The sequence below is a fragment of the Ambystoma mexicanum genome, chromosome 10 (assembly GCF_040938575.1).
Source record: "Ambystoma mexicanum isolate Mex_15411 chromosome 10, UKY_AmexF1_1, whole genome shotgun sequence".
NCBI classification, from domain to species: domain Eukaryota; kingdom Metazoa; phylum Chordata; class Amphibia; order Caudata; family Ambystomatidae; genus Ambystoma; species Ambystoma mexicanum.
Window position 1 is genome coordinate 879,275,095 of NC_090932.1, and position 20,137 is coordinate 879,295,231.

At 47.9% G+C, this 20,137-nt stretch overlaps 1 protein-coding gene across 1 annotated transcript in view; it reads right to left on the reverse strand.

The window, feature by feature from the left end:
- LOC138491825 (D-beta-hydroxybutyrate dehydrogenase, mitochondrial-like) overlaps positions 1-20,137 on the reverse strand; it is a 263,457-nt gene that overhangs the window by 26,101 nt on the left and 217,219 nt on the right. The window contains exon 4 of the mRNA XM_069618587.1: positions 5,497-5,649. Within this exon, the coding sequence (XP_069474688.1) occupies positions 5,497-5,649 (153 nt within the window). The remainder of the gene's footprint in view (positions 1-5,496; positions 5,650-20,137) is intronic.

Below are 20,137 nucleotides of genomic sequence, written 5' to 3' on the forward strand. Positions count from 1 at the left end.
ATGGGAAAAGTTAGAATTAAACCCAAACCTCCTCCTAGGTTTGCGGAGTAACCGTGGGTGCTGCTAAGCAAGATTAATCAGTCATTTTATTCAAAGATCCATTTCCCTCCCATTTAGGATAGAGACGGGCACGTGTGCTCTTTAATGAAACCAAAGAGACACTCTACATTAAGCACCCGTGCTGGGATTCATTGGGACATTTGGTTGGAATTCATATCATACTTGCCCTTATTAGGTGGCATTGATCCAACTTAATGCGTATTTTAAACCTTTACTTTTCTACTTTGAAGTTTGAAATGCTGCGTCATATTCTGAAGTGGTAAAGTCAGGGCCAAGGCAAGGGAGTCTTCTCGGACATGTGCTATTAATTCCACATTAGTGATGCAATGATTGCAGCCAAAAGCAACACACTTTCTTCTAATACTACAAGGGTGCGATTCTGTCCATAACTGTCGCTCTCTTTCTTGTAATGAACAGTTAGGCCAGTGCTCGATCCATATTGTCAGAGAAATTCCACATCCACCTGGATGACCAACTCCCAGACATGTTTATTTCCCACTGTTCGCACTGACAGTTATGTCTGCTATCATGCAGGCATTAACAATGCTTTCATTGAAACAGGGGAGCACGTACCCACAACCCCTGCCTTAAAGACTCACCCTCGCTTTCCTGCTGGTCATTGCAGAATCAGGTTGAGTGGCTGCACCCATCTCTTAGAAAGCTGGGTTCTTATTTCATGGTTGTAGCTCATTTGAAGAAAAAAGCAACAATGGCTGGAAGGGAAGAAAAATAGAAACGGCTAGCAAGTAAAACACATGGGGATTTGATGTTAGCAAAGTTTGAGACACCTGGATGAAGATTGCTTCCATGTACTCTTTTACGGATTCTGGCGACTACAGAAATCCTTTTGTATTTACAGTTGAATTTCTTTCTTGTTGGAATAGTGACTCTCTGGGGCAAGTGCCATTAACTTGGCTCTCTGGGGCAAGGGCCTTATTACTGTGGAGGTCACTGGGTCGGAAGCGGCTCTAACCCTTCATTGCAGTGTCACATCTTGCAGACTGCTGTTGGGTCCTTTCCTCTGATCCCATTCTCACGCTGCTCCCTCGGCAGTTGGATTCGGTGGTTGGAGTAGCAGCGTCCTGGCATTTTCATGTCCTTCTGCTGCGCGGTCCTGTGCACATCGGCTGTTTCTATTCCGCTGAGTTACGCGATTGAGTCCGGTTAAGGACATTTCTGTGCATTGTCAGTCCTGTTCTCGTACCCGTTTCTTTTAATGAGTAAGCAGGCTGGTGTGTGGGGATGAGGCTGACAAAAAAAGGTTACACGTTTTGCTTTGCTTTAGAGTAGTATGCCCGTAACGGGAAACCAAGCCCTGAAAAAGCCTTTTTTTTCCACTTGACTAAGGATACGTCCATCATGTCTCCTGACACCAATGATGTCCTGGGTTTGGCTACGGACACATTTAAAGCAGGTAAGGAATTGGCTTGCCAGGCAAATAACATGAACATTGCTGGGACTGTTAACCCTGAATTTCAACAAGACAGCAATAATGACTCGGTGATCTTGCCCTCGAATGTAATGCATCCCGCTAGCGTAGTGGAGATGAAGGATAATTATGAGTTACACATAAATTCAATTGCGCAGCCTTTGCTGGATGCTGAGTGTTTTCCACAAGAACATGTCATCTCTGCACAATGGACTCAAGTCAAGGCATGTCTAGTTAATGAGCAAATGTGCAACAGCCTTGCAGATTTTAGTATGTGGGTAGATCAATTGGACAAATGTGTTGTCAAATATCGGCTTGTAAAAAAGATACATCCTTCCAAACAGACCTACAGATTTCACCAGTGGCACGACAGTATTTGGATAAAATAGATATTGGCTGTCAGTTGGATTTTCAACCTGATCGTTCGGATCAGTCATCACAAACTATGCAGAGAAAAACTGATTTTCTAGGCCCTGATGTCGAATTTAAATTGGCCATAGTGACATTGTCATCATCACTGGTAACCAGTGAGCAGCTACAGGCTGTGAATGATACCTTTTTGGTTCTTGTAAAAAATCTGTATCAGGATATCGTAGCTGTATCCCATAGGAGACTGGTAACAATAAAACGAATCCCACCATTTCTAGAAGTTTGCAAGTGGGAAAATCCCAAATGCTGGTGATTATGGATAAAACGTTAAGAGACTTTGTTATGGGCCGTAGAATCGTCATACTCACAAACATAGAGAAACCTTGAGGGAAAGAACCCAGAGAGGCCCTACGGGATAAAGTTCTGGCATGGTTTCATCAAAGAACAGGGCCAGGGGTGGTGAGAACCTTGGATTTGAAGGGCCTACGCGGGTTCGAGGTAGATGACTGGTGAATCGAGAAGAACAGGGACTGTGTTGTACAGGGATTTGGATCTAGTAATCTGCTACTTTTTAAAAGTAAATGTCAATCAAGATGCACTTGCTTCTAAAATTGTCGTGCTGCAAAATAAAATAAGCAATAAAAGACTGTTATTGGCAAACAAAAATGCTCTAACCAGCATCCCCCCACTGAGGCCCTTTATCTCGATTGGGACGAGTATGAGCCTTCCAGAAATGATCTTCGGTCATGCTCCCGGGTCTCCCGCTCTACCGTTACCTATATTGTTCAGGGATACCATCACCAGGGTTTCTAACCAGCTGCAACCCTCTCCTTTGCTTGTCAGGTCGGCTTCTCGATTCGTTGGTACTGTCACATACAGTTTCTCTGTTCTTTTTTCAGTTGTTTCGCTCCGTGATACCGTAATGGAAGTGGTATCAGCATTGTTCACGGACCTCCAGGTCCACCACGGCTTGCTTGCGGGCATGCCTCCACTTATCTCTCGCTCAGGCTTAGGATGCCTTGCATCCACCTTGGTCTCTCGTGTCTATTCTCCTTTCCAACTCTGCGCATCCTAGTTTCCTTCAGCATACTCCTGCCAGCTGATTCGAAACTCGTGGGTTCTCGCTCTCTCAAGGTCTCTGCCTCCAAGTTTTATGACGCTGTTGTGGGACTTCCCTTGCATAGTGTCAAAGTCTTTCTTCTCTGTTTGATTCATACTCTGTATTCTTCCAGTGGTTTTGTTTGTACAAATACAAACGCCTTATTCCACTTCTCACCGGTCTCCCAAGAACTAGACTAGTGCTGGACACCATTTCCAAGCTAAAAGCATCCAACTATAAAGGGGATAACGTCCCAGCTAAATTAGTTAAAGCATTTGCATCCTCTCTCACCCCTACCATCACTAACATTGTCAATTCCTCTTTCATCACCAACACAGTCCCAACTAGCATCAAAGAAGCCTGGGCCACCCCACTTCTAAAAAAAAATCTCTGGACCCCTCAATACCTACCATTTATCAGCCAATAAAAACGGTCCCATTTCTACTCAAAACTATAGATAAAATAGCCTACACACAAATACAAGCCGATCTTGAACAGAACCATCTACTCGGAACTAGACAATCAGGTTTCAGACCCAATCATAGTATGGAAACGGCCCTCTTGGATCTCAAAATCCAAATGGACACTATCAGAGACTAAGGGAAACTTTGCATCCTCATGCTGTTAGACCTATCCGCCGCATTTGACCTCGTGGGCCATGCGAAACTGTGCAACTCATTAGCCAAGGATTTCCATTTCTCTAATGATGCCACTTTGTGGGTGAAATCCTTTCTTGACGAATGCACTTCTAGAGTCGCCAGAGGCAAAGAAGATGCCAATCCCATCCCAGTCCCCATTGGAGTACCACAAGGATCAAGTCTCTCTCCCACCCTTTATAACACCTACACCAAACTCCTCTTCTCTGCATTAGACTAATGTTACTAAACTTTATAACATCTACACTAACTTCGCGGATGACACCCAGATCCTCATACCCATCTCAGGAAACTATGACCAAGACACCATGACCATTAACAAAATTCACGCCATTATTCAAAACTGGATGTCCTAAATAGTCTTTGCCTCAATGATGAGAAGACAGAAGTTCTCATCGTGGGCCCCCCCTCCAAATTAGCTGCCCTCCACCCAGACTACTCCCCGATCAATATCGATGGCATTCTTATTCCAGTACTCAAGCAAGTAAAAACATTAGGGGTATAACTAGACGCCAACCTCACCATGTCTAAACATATTAGTATGCTCTCATCCACCTCAGCGTACACTTGTAAACTTATTGCAGCAAGTAGACAATTTCTGACTCCGACCAACTGTCTCACCCTGGCTAGGGCCTTAGTATTGTCCAAGTTAGATTACTGCACTGTCTTATTGGTAGGGACATCGAACACCAACATCAGCAATCTGCAATTGATTCAAAACAGGGTAGCACTGGGGATAAAAAAAAGTTTGAGCATATTACCAAGATAAGGAAGGAAGCCCACTGGCTACCTATCAAAGCCAAAATTATCTTTAAAACTCTCTGCATCGCACACAAATGTCTTGCTAAAAAAGCCCCGATCTACCTCAATAACGGCCTTCAGAAAAAAGAATCCACCAGAACTCTAAGATCTAACGACAATTTACACTTAGTGACTCCCCGGTATAAAAACACCAGAGCGGGGGGTAGCAGCTTCCAGGTCTTCGCACCTAATCACTGGAACCTCCTCCCTATCATTATAAAAAAAGAGACCTCGTACCCCGGCTTTAAAAAACTGCTAAAAACTTGGTTATTCAACAAATATTAGAACAAAGCACACCAGATCCAAATGAAAATAATGTTTTTGAGTGAATTGTATATTATTCTGCTTGCTGTAATAAGTTTATGCACATCTGTCCAATTGTATGACTAATATCGAAGCTGTCTGTAACCACGCCGTGATACCCCAGGGTCTGGGCGTGTAACAAATGAAAAAATAAAATAAAATAAAATAAATAAATCTATGCCAAACGGCTCCTCAAATTTGAGTTTGGTAGTTGATCTGATATGAATCCCTCTTTTTAGATTATTGACTTTCGGATGTTACGATTTATGATTTATGACCCTCCCTTGTATGTTTCATGTTGTATGTTTGTTTGCGCTTCTATGCCCATGGGCCTCTGTTCCAGCGATTTATGAATAAATGTAAAAAATAAATAATAAAAAAACTGGAATGTAACCCATTTTGTAAAATCAATAAAGCATTTAAAAAATGTTTTGTTTACAAGCTTCATTTATATTTCCAAACACTTTCTACCAGCACATATGCAAGCACATTAGCACCAGCAATAATGTATCCTGGTTTGCAGACCGGTCTGTTCAATTCCACTCACATATAGGTCAGGTATACTTAAAGAAAAAAAAAACATAACGTATAACAACTTAACCCGTCATCAGTGTAGCAGTTAGGGATCTTGTACATATGTTTTCTCTATAGTGCATTTTTTAAGCAAGTTGTAATCTCTGTATCTTGACAATGTTCCTTTTTGTTAAGCATACAATACCAAGCACTATATTGATATCCTTTTCTTTGATAATGGCACTTGATAAATATAATATACATACCTTTAGCTCTTCGAATAAGAGGCAGGAAAGCTTTTGTTACTCTCACAGTTCCCCATAGATTTACTTCAGCCACCTCCTTATACTTGTCTAAACTTGTAAACTCCACAGCTCCAAATGTTGTGATTCCAGCATTATTTACTACGCCCCAAAGGCCTGAAAATGAAGCAAGTAACACACATCAACACTCCCCAAATATATATTGATAGGCTTTTTAAAAAGGCAGCCAGACAAAACTGTATTAAATATAGAGAATAGTTGATTGCTTTCAGTTTTAGGTCTACACAATACATTCCTGCGTGGCCCATTATATATGATTATGCTTAATTATGTACTAGATTTGTCTGAATTTGACTTTATTAACAATCTCAAATTTAATGACTGTAAGGCACGACTTTGCCTAGTGTGGCGAATCGTGGCAGTCCACAACTTCTCCCCAGAAGCAAGCCTTTCTCTGTGGGGCTAGGGAGATGAGCCCGCGCTGCAATACCCTTCATAGGGGTAGAGGCAAGCGGGCTTCACTGGGAGAGACTCCCCTTCTGGGGACAAAGACTCCTGTTCTTATGAGGAACTCCCTAATCAACATATTACTAACCCACCTTCTAAACATTTAGTGAAAGAAGATATGAAGAAGGAACCAGAATCTGTTATTTTCAGCCACACACTCTTGATTGTACCTGTGAAGGAACACTTATATGGTACTGAGAAAAAGAAAACCACTGGAAGAATACAGAGTATGAATCAAACAGAGAAGAAAGACTTTGACACTATGCAAGGGAAGTCCCACAACAGCGTCATAAAACTTGGAGGCAGAGACCTTGAGAGAGCGAGAACCCACGAGTTTCGAATCAGCTGGCAGGAGTATGCTGAAGGAAACTAGGACGCGCAGAGTTGGAAAGGAGAATAGACGCGAGAGACCAAGGTGGATGCAAGGCATCCTAAGCCTGAGCGAGAGATAAGTGGAGGCATGCCCGCAAGCAAGTCGTGGTGGACCTGGAGGTCCGTGAACAATGCTGATACCACTTCCATTACGGTATCACGGAGCGAAACAACTGAAAAAAGAACAGAGAAACTGTATGTGACAGTACCAACGAATCGAGAAGCCGACCTGACAAGCAAAGGAGAGGGTTGCAGCTGGTTAGAAACCCTGGTGATGGTATCCCTGAACAATATAGGTAACGGGAGAGCGGGAGACCCGGGAGCATGACCGAAGATCATTTCTGGAAGGCTCATACTCGTCCCAATCGAGATAAAGGGCCTCAGTGGGGGGATGCTGGTTAGAGCATTTTTGTTTGCCAATAACAGTCTTTTATTGCTTATTTTATTTTGCAGCACGACAATTTTAGAAGCAAGTGCATCTTGATTGACATTTACTTTTAAAAAGTAGCAGATTACTAGATCCAAATCCCTGTACAACACAGTCCCTGTTCTTCTCGATTCACCAGTCATCTACCTCGAACCCGCGTAGGCCCTTCAAATCCAAGGTTCTTCCATTACGGTATCACGGAGCGAAACAACTGAAAAAAGAACAGAGAAACTGTATGTGACAGTACCAACGAATCGAGAAGCCGACCTGACAAGCAAAGGAGAGGGTTGCAGCTGGTTAGAAACCCTGGTGATGGTATCCCTGAACAATATAGGTAACGTGAGAGCGGGAGACCCGGGAGCATGACCGAAGATCATTTCTGGAAGGCTCATACTCGTCCCAATCGAGATAAAGGGCCTCATTACAAGGTTGGCGGTAAGGCAAAAACGATGCTGGTATGGTAATACCGGCATCGTTTACTGCTCCGGTGTATTCCGACCCGCAAATCCGGCGGCACCCTAAATAATGGCGGCGCTAATAGCGGCATAGGCGCGTACACGCGCCCCTTCGGGAAGCAAATACCGGCATGCCGGTAATAGGGGGAAATCCTAACCCACACGGACATGCAAATACCGGCATCGCGAAGCCAGTAATCACGGGCTGCACGATGCCGGCCACACAGGCATCACGGACCACCCGCAAACAGCAATCAGGATACAAGGCAACTGCCACAGGTGCACACAATCCTCACAGGTGGAGTCAAAGGAGGCTGGCCCAGTATAAAATGAGCACACCCACACACCACACCCCTTCCAACACAAAAATGCTACCACTAGCTGTTGCAATCATGGCGCTGGAGGACATGCCCATACTGCTACAACTACAGCAACAACAGCAACAACAACAACAACAACTACAGCAGCAACAACAGGCAGAACAGATGAGACGCAGGAGGAGAAGGAGGGTGAGACAGGCCCAGCAATTACCACCAGCGCAGGCAGCAGTGCCTCGTAGGCAACCACCAATCCCTCCCACCAGACCCAGCCCTTTTAACCTAACCCCTGAGCAGATCCACACCCTGTACCGGTTGGACCGTGACACCATCACCACCATAGTGGAAATGATACAAAATGACATTGCCAGCCTCATTGAAATACGCACTGCCACCCCCCCCGCTACTAAAGGTGGTGTCTGTGCTACACTTCCTGGCCACAGGCACCTACCAACACACAGTGGGCCAGCTGCATGGCATTTCACAGCCACTATTTTCACGCATGTTGAACCAAGTGCTGGATGCCCTCCTGAAGCACGCAAGCAGCCACATATCCCTACCACGGACTGCCCAGGAGATAGCCAACACCAAAGTTGGCTTCCATGCACTGGCAAGGCATGCCCAATTGTGTCGGTGCACTCGACTGCACCCATGTGGAATTGGTAGTCCCCCATCCCATAGAGGCGGTGTACCGCAATCGCAAGCAATACCACTCCATCAATGTGCAAATGGTATGTGACTCCAGCAGGATCATCACACATTACTCTGCCCGATTTCCCGGATCAACACATGATGCCATGGTACTGCGTAACTCTACGCTACCCCGTCACATGGAGCGACATGCTGGGCCATGTGCCTGGCTGCTTGGTGAGTTGCACAACTGTCCCATGGCAGTGCTTTGGGGTACTGATGTGTGGGGATGCATAAGGGAGGGGGACATATTGCATCTGGGTGGGAAAGGGGGGAATACTGCACCTGGGTGGGAAAGGGGGGGCATACTGCACCTTGGTGGGAAAGGGGGGGATACTGCACCTGGGTGGCAATAGCTGGTGATTGGAGAATACATGCAGAGCTAAACACTCGTGACCTGAACCAGTCAAACGGTACATGACACATCACTGGGCCACATATCACAAACAATGCATATAGATGACAAGTAAGAGGCACAACCAGGCCACCATGGTGATGGCAAGCAATGCATGAATGAACAGGAAGGCAACTGTGGCAATGTGGTCAGTGCGACCATGCATAGTAAAGAATGAACAGCATGAATTGGAGGCTAAACATTGTTGCACTACCACAGCACATCTGCCTCAGCATGCATGATTACACCCTGCATCATCTATTGAACGCCATCCAGACTACCACACCTCATGACAGTATAGATTGCACCTAGGTAACATTTATGCATGCGTACAGAGACATGTGCATGCCCACACCAAATAGCTGCCGCCATGACTGTGCTCCCTGAAGGTGGCAGTTCAGAGTGACACACACCTATTTGTATCTGCTTGCAGGTGATGGAGGATATCCCTTGAGGCCGTGGCTATTCACCCCTGTGCGGAACCCGCAGAACAGCCATGAGGAGGAGTACAATCGTGTGCACACCCGTACCCGTGTTGTGAATGAGCAGACCTTTGGCCTGTTGAAGGCGTGGTTCCGCTGCCTCAGCAGGTCTGGTGGGGCACTCCTATATAGGCCTGAGAAGGTGGGAAAGATCACCATGGCCTGTGTCATGCTGTGTCATGGGCGCTACTCCCGAGGGGCCAGGACTGGCCCAGCGCCCTCGTCTTCCACTACTCCGGACCCAGCAGACCCCTACAGGGGCCCTTTGGACCGTGTCATGGCGCCTTTGGCGCCAGGCTCATGAAGGGTTTCAGTCCCGGCGCCACAGACGCCGGGCTCATATTGATAAACAGTGTAATAATGCTTGGGTGGACTTACCTGAGGCAGACCATGCTGCATATTTACCCAGAACAATCCAGTCTGGTTGAAGTCCCCAGCCATCAGGGCTGGGAGGAACTATTCCCTCCATTCAGGAACTCTTTTCTTACCTGGGTGGAACCGGTGGAAGAACACACACTGGAAGCACTTCTCTGCTATTTAAACCACGCCCGATGGAAAACACGTGCTTCGCGTTATTCTGCAGCAGCAGCGGGACGCTCACCGAGTCGGCTCCTGCATTCCAGGTCCAGAGTCATCTTCAGCTTCCGCGCAGCAACCTGTGGATGAAGAAAGACACAGAACAATACTTACCAGATCCGGGAATCCAGTCACCGGCAAAACCTGCAAAGAATAAACATAAGGTTAGAAAAGTGCAACTCGCTCGCAGCCGCGCCCGCTTACCTGATCCATCCGTGATTGCAACAGAGCAAACCGCGGCCTTCTCTTCGGCAGCTTCTCTGCACCTGAAAGGCAAAGGACATAATTAAAAAGGGGTTCGGCTGAAGGCAGTCGCATTCATCTTAACTTACCAGTTTTTGCACGCGCAGAAGCGGCCGCATCAACCGCAGCATCCCGGCACCTGAAAACTAGAAAAGGGACATTATTAGAGGTGCCATTAAAAGCGGCCAACGATCATTATACTTACGTGCATCGGCACGTGCAGTGGCAACGGATATAAAGCCCGCAGCATCCCGGCACCTGAAAACTAGAAAAAGGACATTATTAGAGGTGCCATTAAAAGCGGCCAACGAACATTATACTTACGTGCATCGGCACGTGCAGCGACAACGGAAAACTACGCCCACAGCATCCCGAGGCCTGAAACAAAGGAAAAGGGACATTATTGAGGTGCCCATCTTTTAAAGCCTAAAGACTACAGTATACTTACAGGCATCCGCTCGTGCAGTAACGGCGGCATCGCTCTTCGGCATCCCAGCACCAGTGCCACAACTAAGGCCGCAAAAGACTTGAGCCTCAACACTGAACTCATCCAGTGATGTAACTGGAATCCACGCACCCCTGCACCAGACGCAGGATGGAGAGCTCAGCATTTATACGCCTAAGGTGAGAGCTCGCCGAGACAAGTAGAAAGCTAGGCTGTGGGAGAAACTGGCGATTGGTGGGAGAAGGAATCCCATCAAACGGTGATTAACCCTTTTCCTTCCACCTGCAGAAAACTTACCCTGCAAGTCAGACATTCGATAAGAGGAAGCCCAGTCCTGAGAGTCGTCCGAGCTCTACGCTTCTCAATTGAAGAAACGATAGCAGCCCAGCCGGGATCAGCGCCTCCGTGGGAATCAGGTGAGCGTTACAGAACGCGAAGCCCACCAATAACCTCCTACCCAGGCGCTATGGAAACTTCCGACACAGACCAACTGGCCCAGTTATTAGGGGAATTAAGAGCTGAAGTTCATGCTGCCCGCCAGGAAACAAATGCCCTTAGGAGGGAATTGATAATATCAAAAGAACGAACTGATGATCTCGCCAGACAGTTATCACAGACACAAGCGGGACAAACCCCGCTACCTAATTCAGGAGGGAGCTATATCCCAGCGGCTTCAGCCAATCCTGTTCAAATCAACCTACCCGGAAATGTGCCATTGGCACCGCCTGAACGCTTCTCTGGTGACCCTAAAAGGTTTGCGGTGTTTATAAATCAATGCCGATTGCACTTTCTTTGTAGACCTGCAGCCTTTCCGACTGACCAGACTAAGGTAGCCTTTGTGCTTTCGTATCTTAGCGGCAGTGCCGCTGATTGGTCGATCCCTCTGGTTACACAGGATGACCAGATCCTTTGTGATTTCCCGACCTTCCAGGCAAATATGGAAAGACTTTTTGCAAGGCATTCCTAGGGGCAGGCCCTGGACAATGAACTCCTTTCCCTACGACAGGGCAATCAAGATCTTTTGGCCTACATTGCATCATTCAATAGGCTAATCGTGGAAACCAGATGGCCTGAGGACAAAAGAATCACGCTTTTTCACAGGGGTTTGCGTGGCAAACTCAAAGACATCCTTGCCCAGGTAGTGAATCCTCCTCAGGATTGTTCAGAGTACATTGGTTTGGTGGTCCAATTGGATCACAGACTACAAAACAGAAAGGCGGATCGATCCAGGTTTGAAACACGAGTGTTCCCTAAGCCTCAAAGTCACACCAAAGGAGTTGAAGCCGTCGAACCTATGCAAATTGGGGTTGTAAAGGGGTCCCCTAACCCAGAAAGAACACGACAGGAGACGACAAATGCAACTATGTCTCTATTGTGGAAATTCAGGACATTTTCTTCGAGATTGCAGGTGAAACCACCTAATAAGACAGTGGGAGCTTCTGATAAGAGTTCTGAAAAGCCTGAGCCGGGAAACGACCTCGCCCGACAAGTGTAGAGGTCCGCTTGCCAAGAGGAAAAACCAGTTCTTTGACCTCGCACTTCATAATGCCAATGGTCCTCGTAAACCCAGAGCAACCGGATCGTTTGCATGCAATTAAGGCATACATTGATAGCGGAGCAGTTGGAAATTATGTGGACCGCGAATTGGCTTCCAGGATGAACTTACCTCTTTGTCCAAAGGTGGTTAAAGACGTCATTACCACAGTGGATGGGACGGAAATCGCCTCCGGACCAGTGACCCATACCACTACTGAAGTGACGATACTAGGCCAAGACGGGCATCAGGAGGTAATTGTGTTCGACGTGATCAAGGCTCCTCAATTCCAAGTAATTCTAGGGATTCCTTGGTTGGAGAAACACAATCCTCAGATTGATTGGCGAGCAAAGACGATAAAGTTCCCAGAGTGCACACCAACTTGTTATCCACGACCCAACATTGGCCTAGCGTCAGTAACGGCTGACGGTCCACAATTACCTCTAGAGTATCGAGAGTTCCAAGATGTTGAACAGGCTAACACCTTGCCACCCCACAGATCATACGATTTTCAGATAGATTTGCTACCCGGTTCAACTCCCCCTTGCAGTAGGATTTACGCCCTTACCGAGCCTGAGAACCTTCATCTGCGACAGTATTTAGACCAGTACCTGGCCAATGGCTTTATGCGTCCGTCGAAGTCCCCTGCATCCTCGGCTCTGTTCTTCGTACCAAAAAAAGAAGGTGACCTCAGAACCTGTATAGATTATCGTGCTCTGAACCAGATGACAGTAAAAAACTGGTACCCCTTACCTCTGATCCCAGAACTCCTTGACCAGGTAAAAAACGCCGGTATTTATACTAAGCTTGATCTCCGGGGAGCTTATCACTTGGTACGGGTCAAGGAAGGAGATGAATGGAAGACGGCCTTTCGCACTAAGTATGGGCTATTTGAATACCAAGTGATGCCCTTTGGACTATGCAATGCACCGGCCGCCTTCCAATATTTTATGAATGATGTCCTCAGAGAGCTCATTGATGTCTGCGTTGTCGTCTACATAGATGACATTCTTGTGTACTCATCTTCAGAAGCTGACCATCGAAATCATGTTAGGGCGGTCCTTGAAAAACTTCGCCAACATAAACTTTTTGCCAAGCTCGAAAAATGTGTTTTTCATGTCACTGAGGTCGAATTTTTGGGATTTATTCTGACACCCAAAGGAGTCCACATGGACTCGAGAAAAGTAGACGCTATCCTCAAATGGCCGTCTCCTGCTTCCGTGAAAGGCGTTCAAAGCATGCTAGGCTTTGCCAATTTTTACCGTAGATTTATTCCAGAGTTTTCACGAGTGGTACAACCCATCACCGCCCTCTTAAGAAAAAATAAACGCTTTGAATGGTCCGCAGAAGCAGAACAAGCCTTCCAAGAGCTAAAGGCTAAATTCACCTCGGCGCCAATACTGAAACACCCACGCCCGGACCTCCCTTACATCGTTGAAACCGACGCCTCCAGCTTAGCAATGGGAGCAGTCCTATCACAAAGAGATCCAGAGACTAACCAACTGCATCCTGTGGCATTCTGGTCTCGGAGGTTCTCGGCGCCTGAGATCAACTACACCATCACAGACAAAGAGCTTCTAGCGATTAAATCAGCCTTTAAGGCATGGCGGCATTATCTCCTCGGGGCCAGACACACCGTCACAGTGATCACCGATCATTGAAATCTGCAGTATCTGAAAACCGCCAAGGCTCAATCCTCCAGACAGCTTCGCTGGGCTCTATTCTTTGCTGAATTTGACTTCGTGATCACTTATCGCCCCGGCAACAAGAACGGCAAAGCGGATGCTCTTTCCCGAATTGGAATGGGAGATAACGTTGCCAATCCAGAACCTGTACCAATAATTCCTGAACAAAGGATCGTGGGTCTGATTTCTTCACAATCCATTGAGGATATTGAAGAAAAAATTAAACAACTTGTAGCCTCACCAGACTTACTCAACTGGTTACAAAAAGGAAAAGATTTCACCGTAAGCAATGACTTGCCTTATTTCCAAGGACGATTGTTCCTACCACACGCCAATTTACAAAGACAGGTAATCTCCTGCTATCATGATTCATTAATTGAGGGTCACCCTGGCATTGCCAAAACCACAGAAAAGGTGAAGAGACACTTCTGGTGGCCTTCGTGGAGAAAAGACATAAAGGAATTCGTGATGTCCTGCGGTGTGTGCGCTCAAAACAAGGGTCAGAAGAAGAGGCCGGCTGGTCTTCTGCAACCATTAGACATCCCACCGTGTCCCTGGCATACCCTTTCCATGGACTTCATCACAGACTTACCCTCCTGTTCCGGGTACAACACCATTCTTGTTATTGTGGACCTGTTTTCTAAAATGACCCACTTCATTCCGCTAAAAGGCTTACCTTCAGCATCAGTCCTAGCCAAAGTATTTCTTGAAAACATCGTCCGGCTCCACGGCTTCCCTTCAGTACTAATCTCAGATAGGGTGAGCCAGTTTATTTCCCACTTTTGGCGTAGCTGTTGTCGATTAGCTCAAATCGATGTAAGACTTTCGACCAGCCATCATCCCCAGACCGACGGGCAAACCGAGAGAACAAACCAGACTCTCGAGCAATATTTACGATGCATGCTACAACAGTCGGAGAGTAACTGGAAGGACATCCTTTGGATAGCTGAATATGCTTACAACAATTCAGTTCATTCGGGTACCGGGAAGAGTCCCTTCTACATCCTCGAACCTCCAACCTTGATCCACCTCAAGATCTTGGAGCACCCACCGTGGATCAATTGCACACCGTTATTACCCAAGCTTTTAAGGAAGCGACTGCACATCTACAACAAGCTAAAGAGAGGTACAAAAAAGGAGCATATCAACACCGAAGCAATGCCCCTCAATACCAGGTTGGGGATCAAGTCTGGCTGTCCACCAAACATTTATCGCTTAAAGGGCCTCGCACCTTCAACCCCAAATACCTGGGACCATATACAATTACGGCCATAATTAATCCAGTGGCCGTCAAATTAGAATTGCCAACCCATATGCGAATACATCCTTTATTTCACGTATCTCTTTTGAAACCCATGCAACCTGTTACCAGATTGACCAATCCTCCAGAGCCCATTCAAGTGAATGGGGAGCCCGAATTTGAAGTAAAAGACATTTTGGACTCTAAAATAATCAGATCGAAGCTATTCTACCTAATTGACTGGAAAGGCTACGGACCTCAGAAAAGGTCATGGGAACCCTATGACCACGTCCATGCTCCTCGTCTAGTCCAGAAATTTCACCAAACCTTTCCCGATAAACCAAACCCCCCGGGGAGGACAAGTTTGGGAGGAGCCTTGAGGGGGGGTGCTGTCCCGAGGGGCCAGGACTGGCCCAGCGCCCTCGGAAGCAGACCCGTCTTCCACTACTCCGGACCCAGCAGACCCCTACAGGGGCCCTTTGGACCGTGTCCTGGCGCCTTTGGCGCCAGGCTCATGAAGGGTTTCAGTCCCGGCGCCATAGGCGCCGGGCTCATATTGATAAACAGTGTAATAATGCTTGGGTGGGCTTACCTGAGGCAGACCATGCTGCATATTTACCCAGAACAATCCAGTCTGGTTGAAGTCCCCAGCCATCAGGGCTGGGAGGAACTATTCCCTCCATTCAGGAACTCTTTTCTTACCTGGGTGGAACCGGTGGAAGAACACACACTGGAAGCACTTCTCTGCTATTTAAACCACGCCCGATGGGAAACACGTGCTTCGCGTTATTCTGCAGCAGCAGCAGGACGCTCACCGAGTCGGCTCCTGCATGCCAGGTCCAGAGTCATCTTCAGCTTCCGCGCAGCAACCTGTGGATGAAGAAAGACACAGAACAATACTTACCAGATCCCGGAATCCAGTCACCGGCAAAACCTGCAAAGAATAAACATAAGGTTAGAAAAGTGCAACTCGCTCGCAGCCGCGCCCGCTTACCTGATCCATCCGTGATTGCAACGGAGCTAACCGCGGCCTTCTCTTCGGCAGCTTCTCTGCACCTGAAAGGCAAAGGACATAATTAAAAAGGGGTTCGGGTGAAGGCAGTCGCATTCATCTTAACTTACCAGTTTTTGCACGCGCAGAAGCGGCCGCATCAACCGCAGCATCCCGGCACCTGAAAACTAGAAAAAGGACATTATTAGAGGTGCCATTAAAAGCGGCCAACGATCATTATACTTACGTGCATCGGCACGTGCAGTGGCAACGGATATAAAGCCAACAGCATCCCGGCACCTGAAAACTAGAAAAAGGACATTATTAGAGGTGCCATTAAAAGCGGCCAACGAACATTATACTTACATGCATCGGCACGTGCAGCGGCAACGGAAAACTACGCCCACAGTATCCCGAGGCCTTAAACAAAGGAAAAGGGACATCATTGAGGTGCCCATCTTTTAAAGCCTAAAGACTACAGTATACTTACAGGCATCCGCTCGTGCAGTAACGGCGGCATCGCTCTTCGGCATCCCAGCACCAGTGCCACAACTAAGGCCGCAAAAGACTTGAGCCTCAACACTGAACTCATCCAGTGACGTAACTGGAATCCACGCACCCCTGCACCAGACGCAGGATGGAGAGCTCGGCATTTATACGCCTAAGGTGAGAGCTCGCCGAGACAAGTAGAAAGCTAGGCTGTGGGAGAAACTGGCGATTGGTGGGAGAAGGAATCCCATCAAACGGTGATTAACCCTTTTTCTTCCACCTGCAGAAAACTTACTCTGCAAGTCAGACATTCGATAAGAGGAAGCCCAGTCCTGAGAGTCGTCCGAGCTCTACGCTTCTCAATTGAAGAAACGATAGCAGCCCAGCCGGGATCAGCGCCTCCGTGGGAATCAGGTGAGCGTTACATGCTGCACAACATGTGCGTCCGGAGAAATGTACCACTGCCACCCGACATTGACATGCATGGCCCGAGTGAGGATGATGAGGATGGAGACGGAGGTGAAGTAGCCCCCATGCCAGTACTTGATGCATGGGATGGCCATGCTGTACGCCAAGCACGAATTCACAAATACCTCTGAAACACAGGGACTATGAAATACATGTGTCAGTCAGACACTGGGCCAATGTGGACATGCACACAGGGAATGTTGGGAGTTGGGCACTGGACACCGTAACACATTAAATGGATGCACACGAAAATAATGTCCAGTCATGGATTTTTCTAATCACAACGTGTGTATTATTTACAACAGCAAACATGTGCCCACTACCCCCTCCTAGACCCCCCAACAAACTCCCAGTCCCCCCAACAAACTCCCAGTACCCCCAACAAACTCCCAGACCCCCCAACAAACACCAACACCCCCAATAGACTCCACAAGATGCCCCCCTTCACTCCCAACCTTGTGTCCCACTACCATTATCCCCCCCACACTACTTCCGGGACTTCTTCCTGTCCAGAGGCGGCATTTCAGTGTGCCTTGCACTCCTACGTGTGTGGCGCACTGGGCTGGTGGGGACAGATGAAGCTGGTGTGGAGGTAGCAGGTGAGTCGCTGGCAGGTTCCACACCTCCTGCAAGCCATGGCCGCTGCATATGAAGCAGCATTGAAGTCAGCACCTGTGTCACCACCCCAGGCAGTCCCTCATTGGCCGAGCCGATGCATTGACAGCGGCTGTGTTGGCTTCGATGGCCGCTGTGGTCCCCGCAATTGCTGTGGCAATACCCCACCTGGTTTCCTCCCCGTCCGCTATGTACTGGCGGCGTAGGTCTAACATGGCCTCCTGTTGGTCCTCCACCATCGACAATCGTGTCTCCAGGGTTCTGGAGGGGGCTGGAGTGGTGGGTTGTGCAGTCACGTGGATGGCATTTTCGGGACTGTACTCATCAGAGGTGGCTAGGTCACAGTCACAGAGGCAGGGATCAGCTTCACTGCAGGTGTGTGACTGCAGGTGTTGGGGCGAGGGGGTGGGCAAGGGGCTCGGGGTGGCCGGGCATGTCACTTCGGTGTCTCCCTCAGGCTCCACACTCGCATCAAGTTCTTCCCCAGTGGAGGTGGGTGCTTCCAGGGACTCCCTTTGGACAGGTGTGGGTGTGGCCTGCTTGCCTCCAGCGGAGGTGGTGGTGGTGGTTGCCCTCTTCTTAGGGTGTGAGGTGGATGCCCTTGTGGTTGTCTCCTGGGTTGCTTCTTCCTCATCAGTGCCTGGGGGGGGGTAGAAGAGATGCAGGGCATCAGTGATGGTGTGACATGGCAGAGGCATAAGATGGTGCTGTTCATTATTCATTTGATCATGCATTCATGTCTTAAAGGTGTGCCACGCAGGGTATTCAGAGGGGGCATGTTAGCATTCACTGCATGGCAGGTGGCATGCCGTTGATTTTGGGTTTGTGTGATGTATCACATGGGCAAGGTCCAGGTGTGTTGGCTGTGTGTTGGTTATGGGATTGGCACTCTGCAAGCATTTCAGCGTGGCAGTGTTTGGCCCGCCATCTGGACTTGGATATGGTCATGCGGGTGTTGGGACATGCATTGCCTTGCCTAGACTCTCTACCACTTCATCTGCAGGGTCACTCATCTCCTTCCGCGGTTGATGCCGCACCCGTCTCCATCTCGCATAATCCCTCGATGGACTCAGGACTGATGAATCTGCTAGCTGTCTCCTCCCAGAGCATCAATTTGGCAGGGGGATGGGCTCCCCCGCCTGTGGCCATGGCCTCCCTCCGATTGCTGGCCATGATATTGCATACCCTCAACCGGAGGTCATCCCACCGCTTCCTGCAGTCCCTCACACTGCGTGGGGTGGTACCTACGGCTGATACCTTGCGGGCTACCTCCTGCCAGATTTGCCCCTTTTGTTGCTGCACCTCCCGCTTCTTGTCGTGGGATTGTATTGTGTCTGCATCTGCAGCTAGAGTGTCCGCTAACATGGTGAGCTCTGCGTCTGAGTAACGCTGTTTCCGCAGCCGGGGGGTGGTCTTCCTGGTAGCCTTTGACATTCTCTATGGATTTCCACTGTGCGCTCCGACTATCGACTGGTGGTTAGGGAGGATGGCAATGGATTGTGTTTTTAAAGATGGCCGCCGGCCCATTTCCAGTTCCTGTGCGATGACGTTATTTCCCGGTCTGGTTTTGCGAACCCGGTATTAGCATAGTGGTATTACCGGGCCGGTATTTAGGGTTTGCTCCTAGGCGGTGCCGGTATCGGCGGGTCCCGCGATGCCACTATCGGGGGGTTGGAGGGCCTTTAGCGGCATGCCGGTATTTCCATTACCGGCATGGGGGTTTGCGCGTGCTCGCTCACTCATGATCACCCACTATTAGCGGGTTCATACGAGCACAGGCCCGCTCTAACCGGCATGCCGGTAATGGACCCATTTTTACCGGCCTACTCGTAATGAGGCCCAAAGTATCAAGTGTAAACAAAGAGAGTGCAAACCATTACTGGAACGTGCCTACTCATCCCAGTCACAATAAAGTATCAAGAGTAAAGGAATAGAGAGAGAATTATTACTGTAATGCTCATACTTGTCCCAGTCGAGAGATAATATTAAGAGTGAATGAAGGACAAGAGAATCAATACTGAAACCCTCAAACTCGTCCTAGTCAAGATAAAGAGTGGGCATTGAATAAAGGAAACACTTTAAATCTGAATAAAGAGAAGGGAATAAACTTGTCCTATGGAAGGAAACGGTTAAACCCAACTGCAGTAAGACAAGAGAACAAGAAGGAAAGAAAGAGTAATTGAGCAAAGAGACGGTTGAGACCTTGAAGGGCCCAGTATCAGAACTGTTTGATTTGATCAAAGTAGTTACCAATACCTACCTAAGGATACTTTATTGAACTGAACATTGTGAAAAAACATCTCACAGGAGAAGGGAGTCATTCTCCTGTGCTTTTGTTGTCCTAATAGTGGTAGGGTTAGAATAGGCTAGTTTGGACAATGGACTGATCTTGATTTGGACTCCAACTGCCGACTGTTTTGTTAGTTAAGGAACACCCTTAGTATAGGGAAAGATAGGAGTTTTCACCTTCATTTAATAAAAATCATCAGTGACCCGCCAAACAAGGGAGGCAAAGGTAGCGTCTGGTAGCTGTTGGTTTCAAACTAACCAGGCTCTGCTAGGCTATATGCAGAAGCTAAATTGCACCCAGCCATTTCAAACCTTGTGTCATTTTGTAAATGTAGGAAAACAAAAATACAACTGCCTTGATTATGGTACAAGCAAGTAGACAAACTTGTGGACATGCTCTGGCTAACTTTATTCTGTATTTCTCT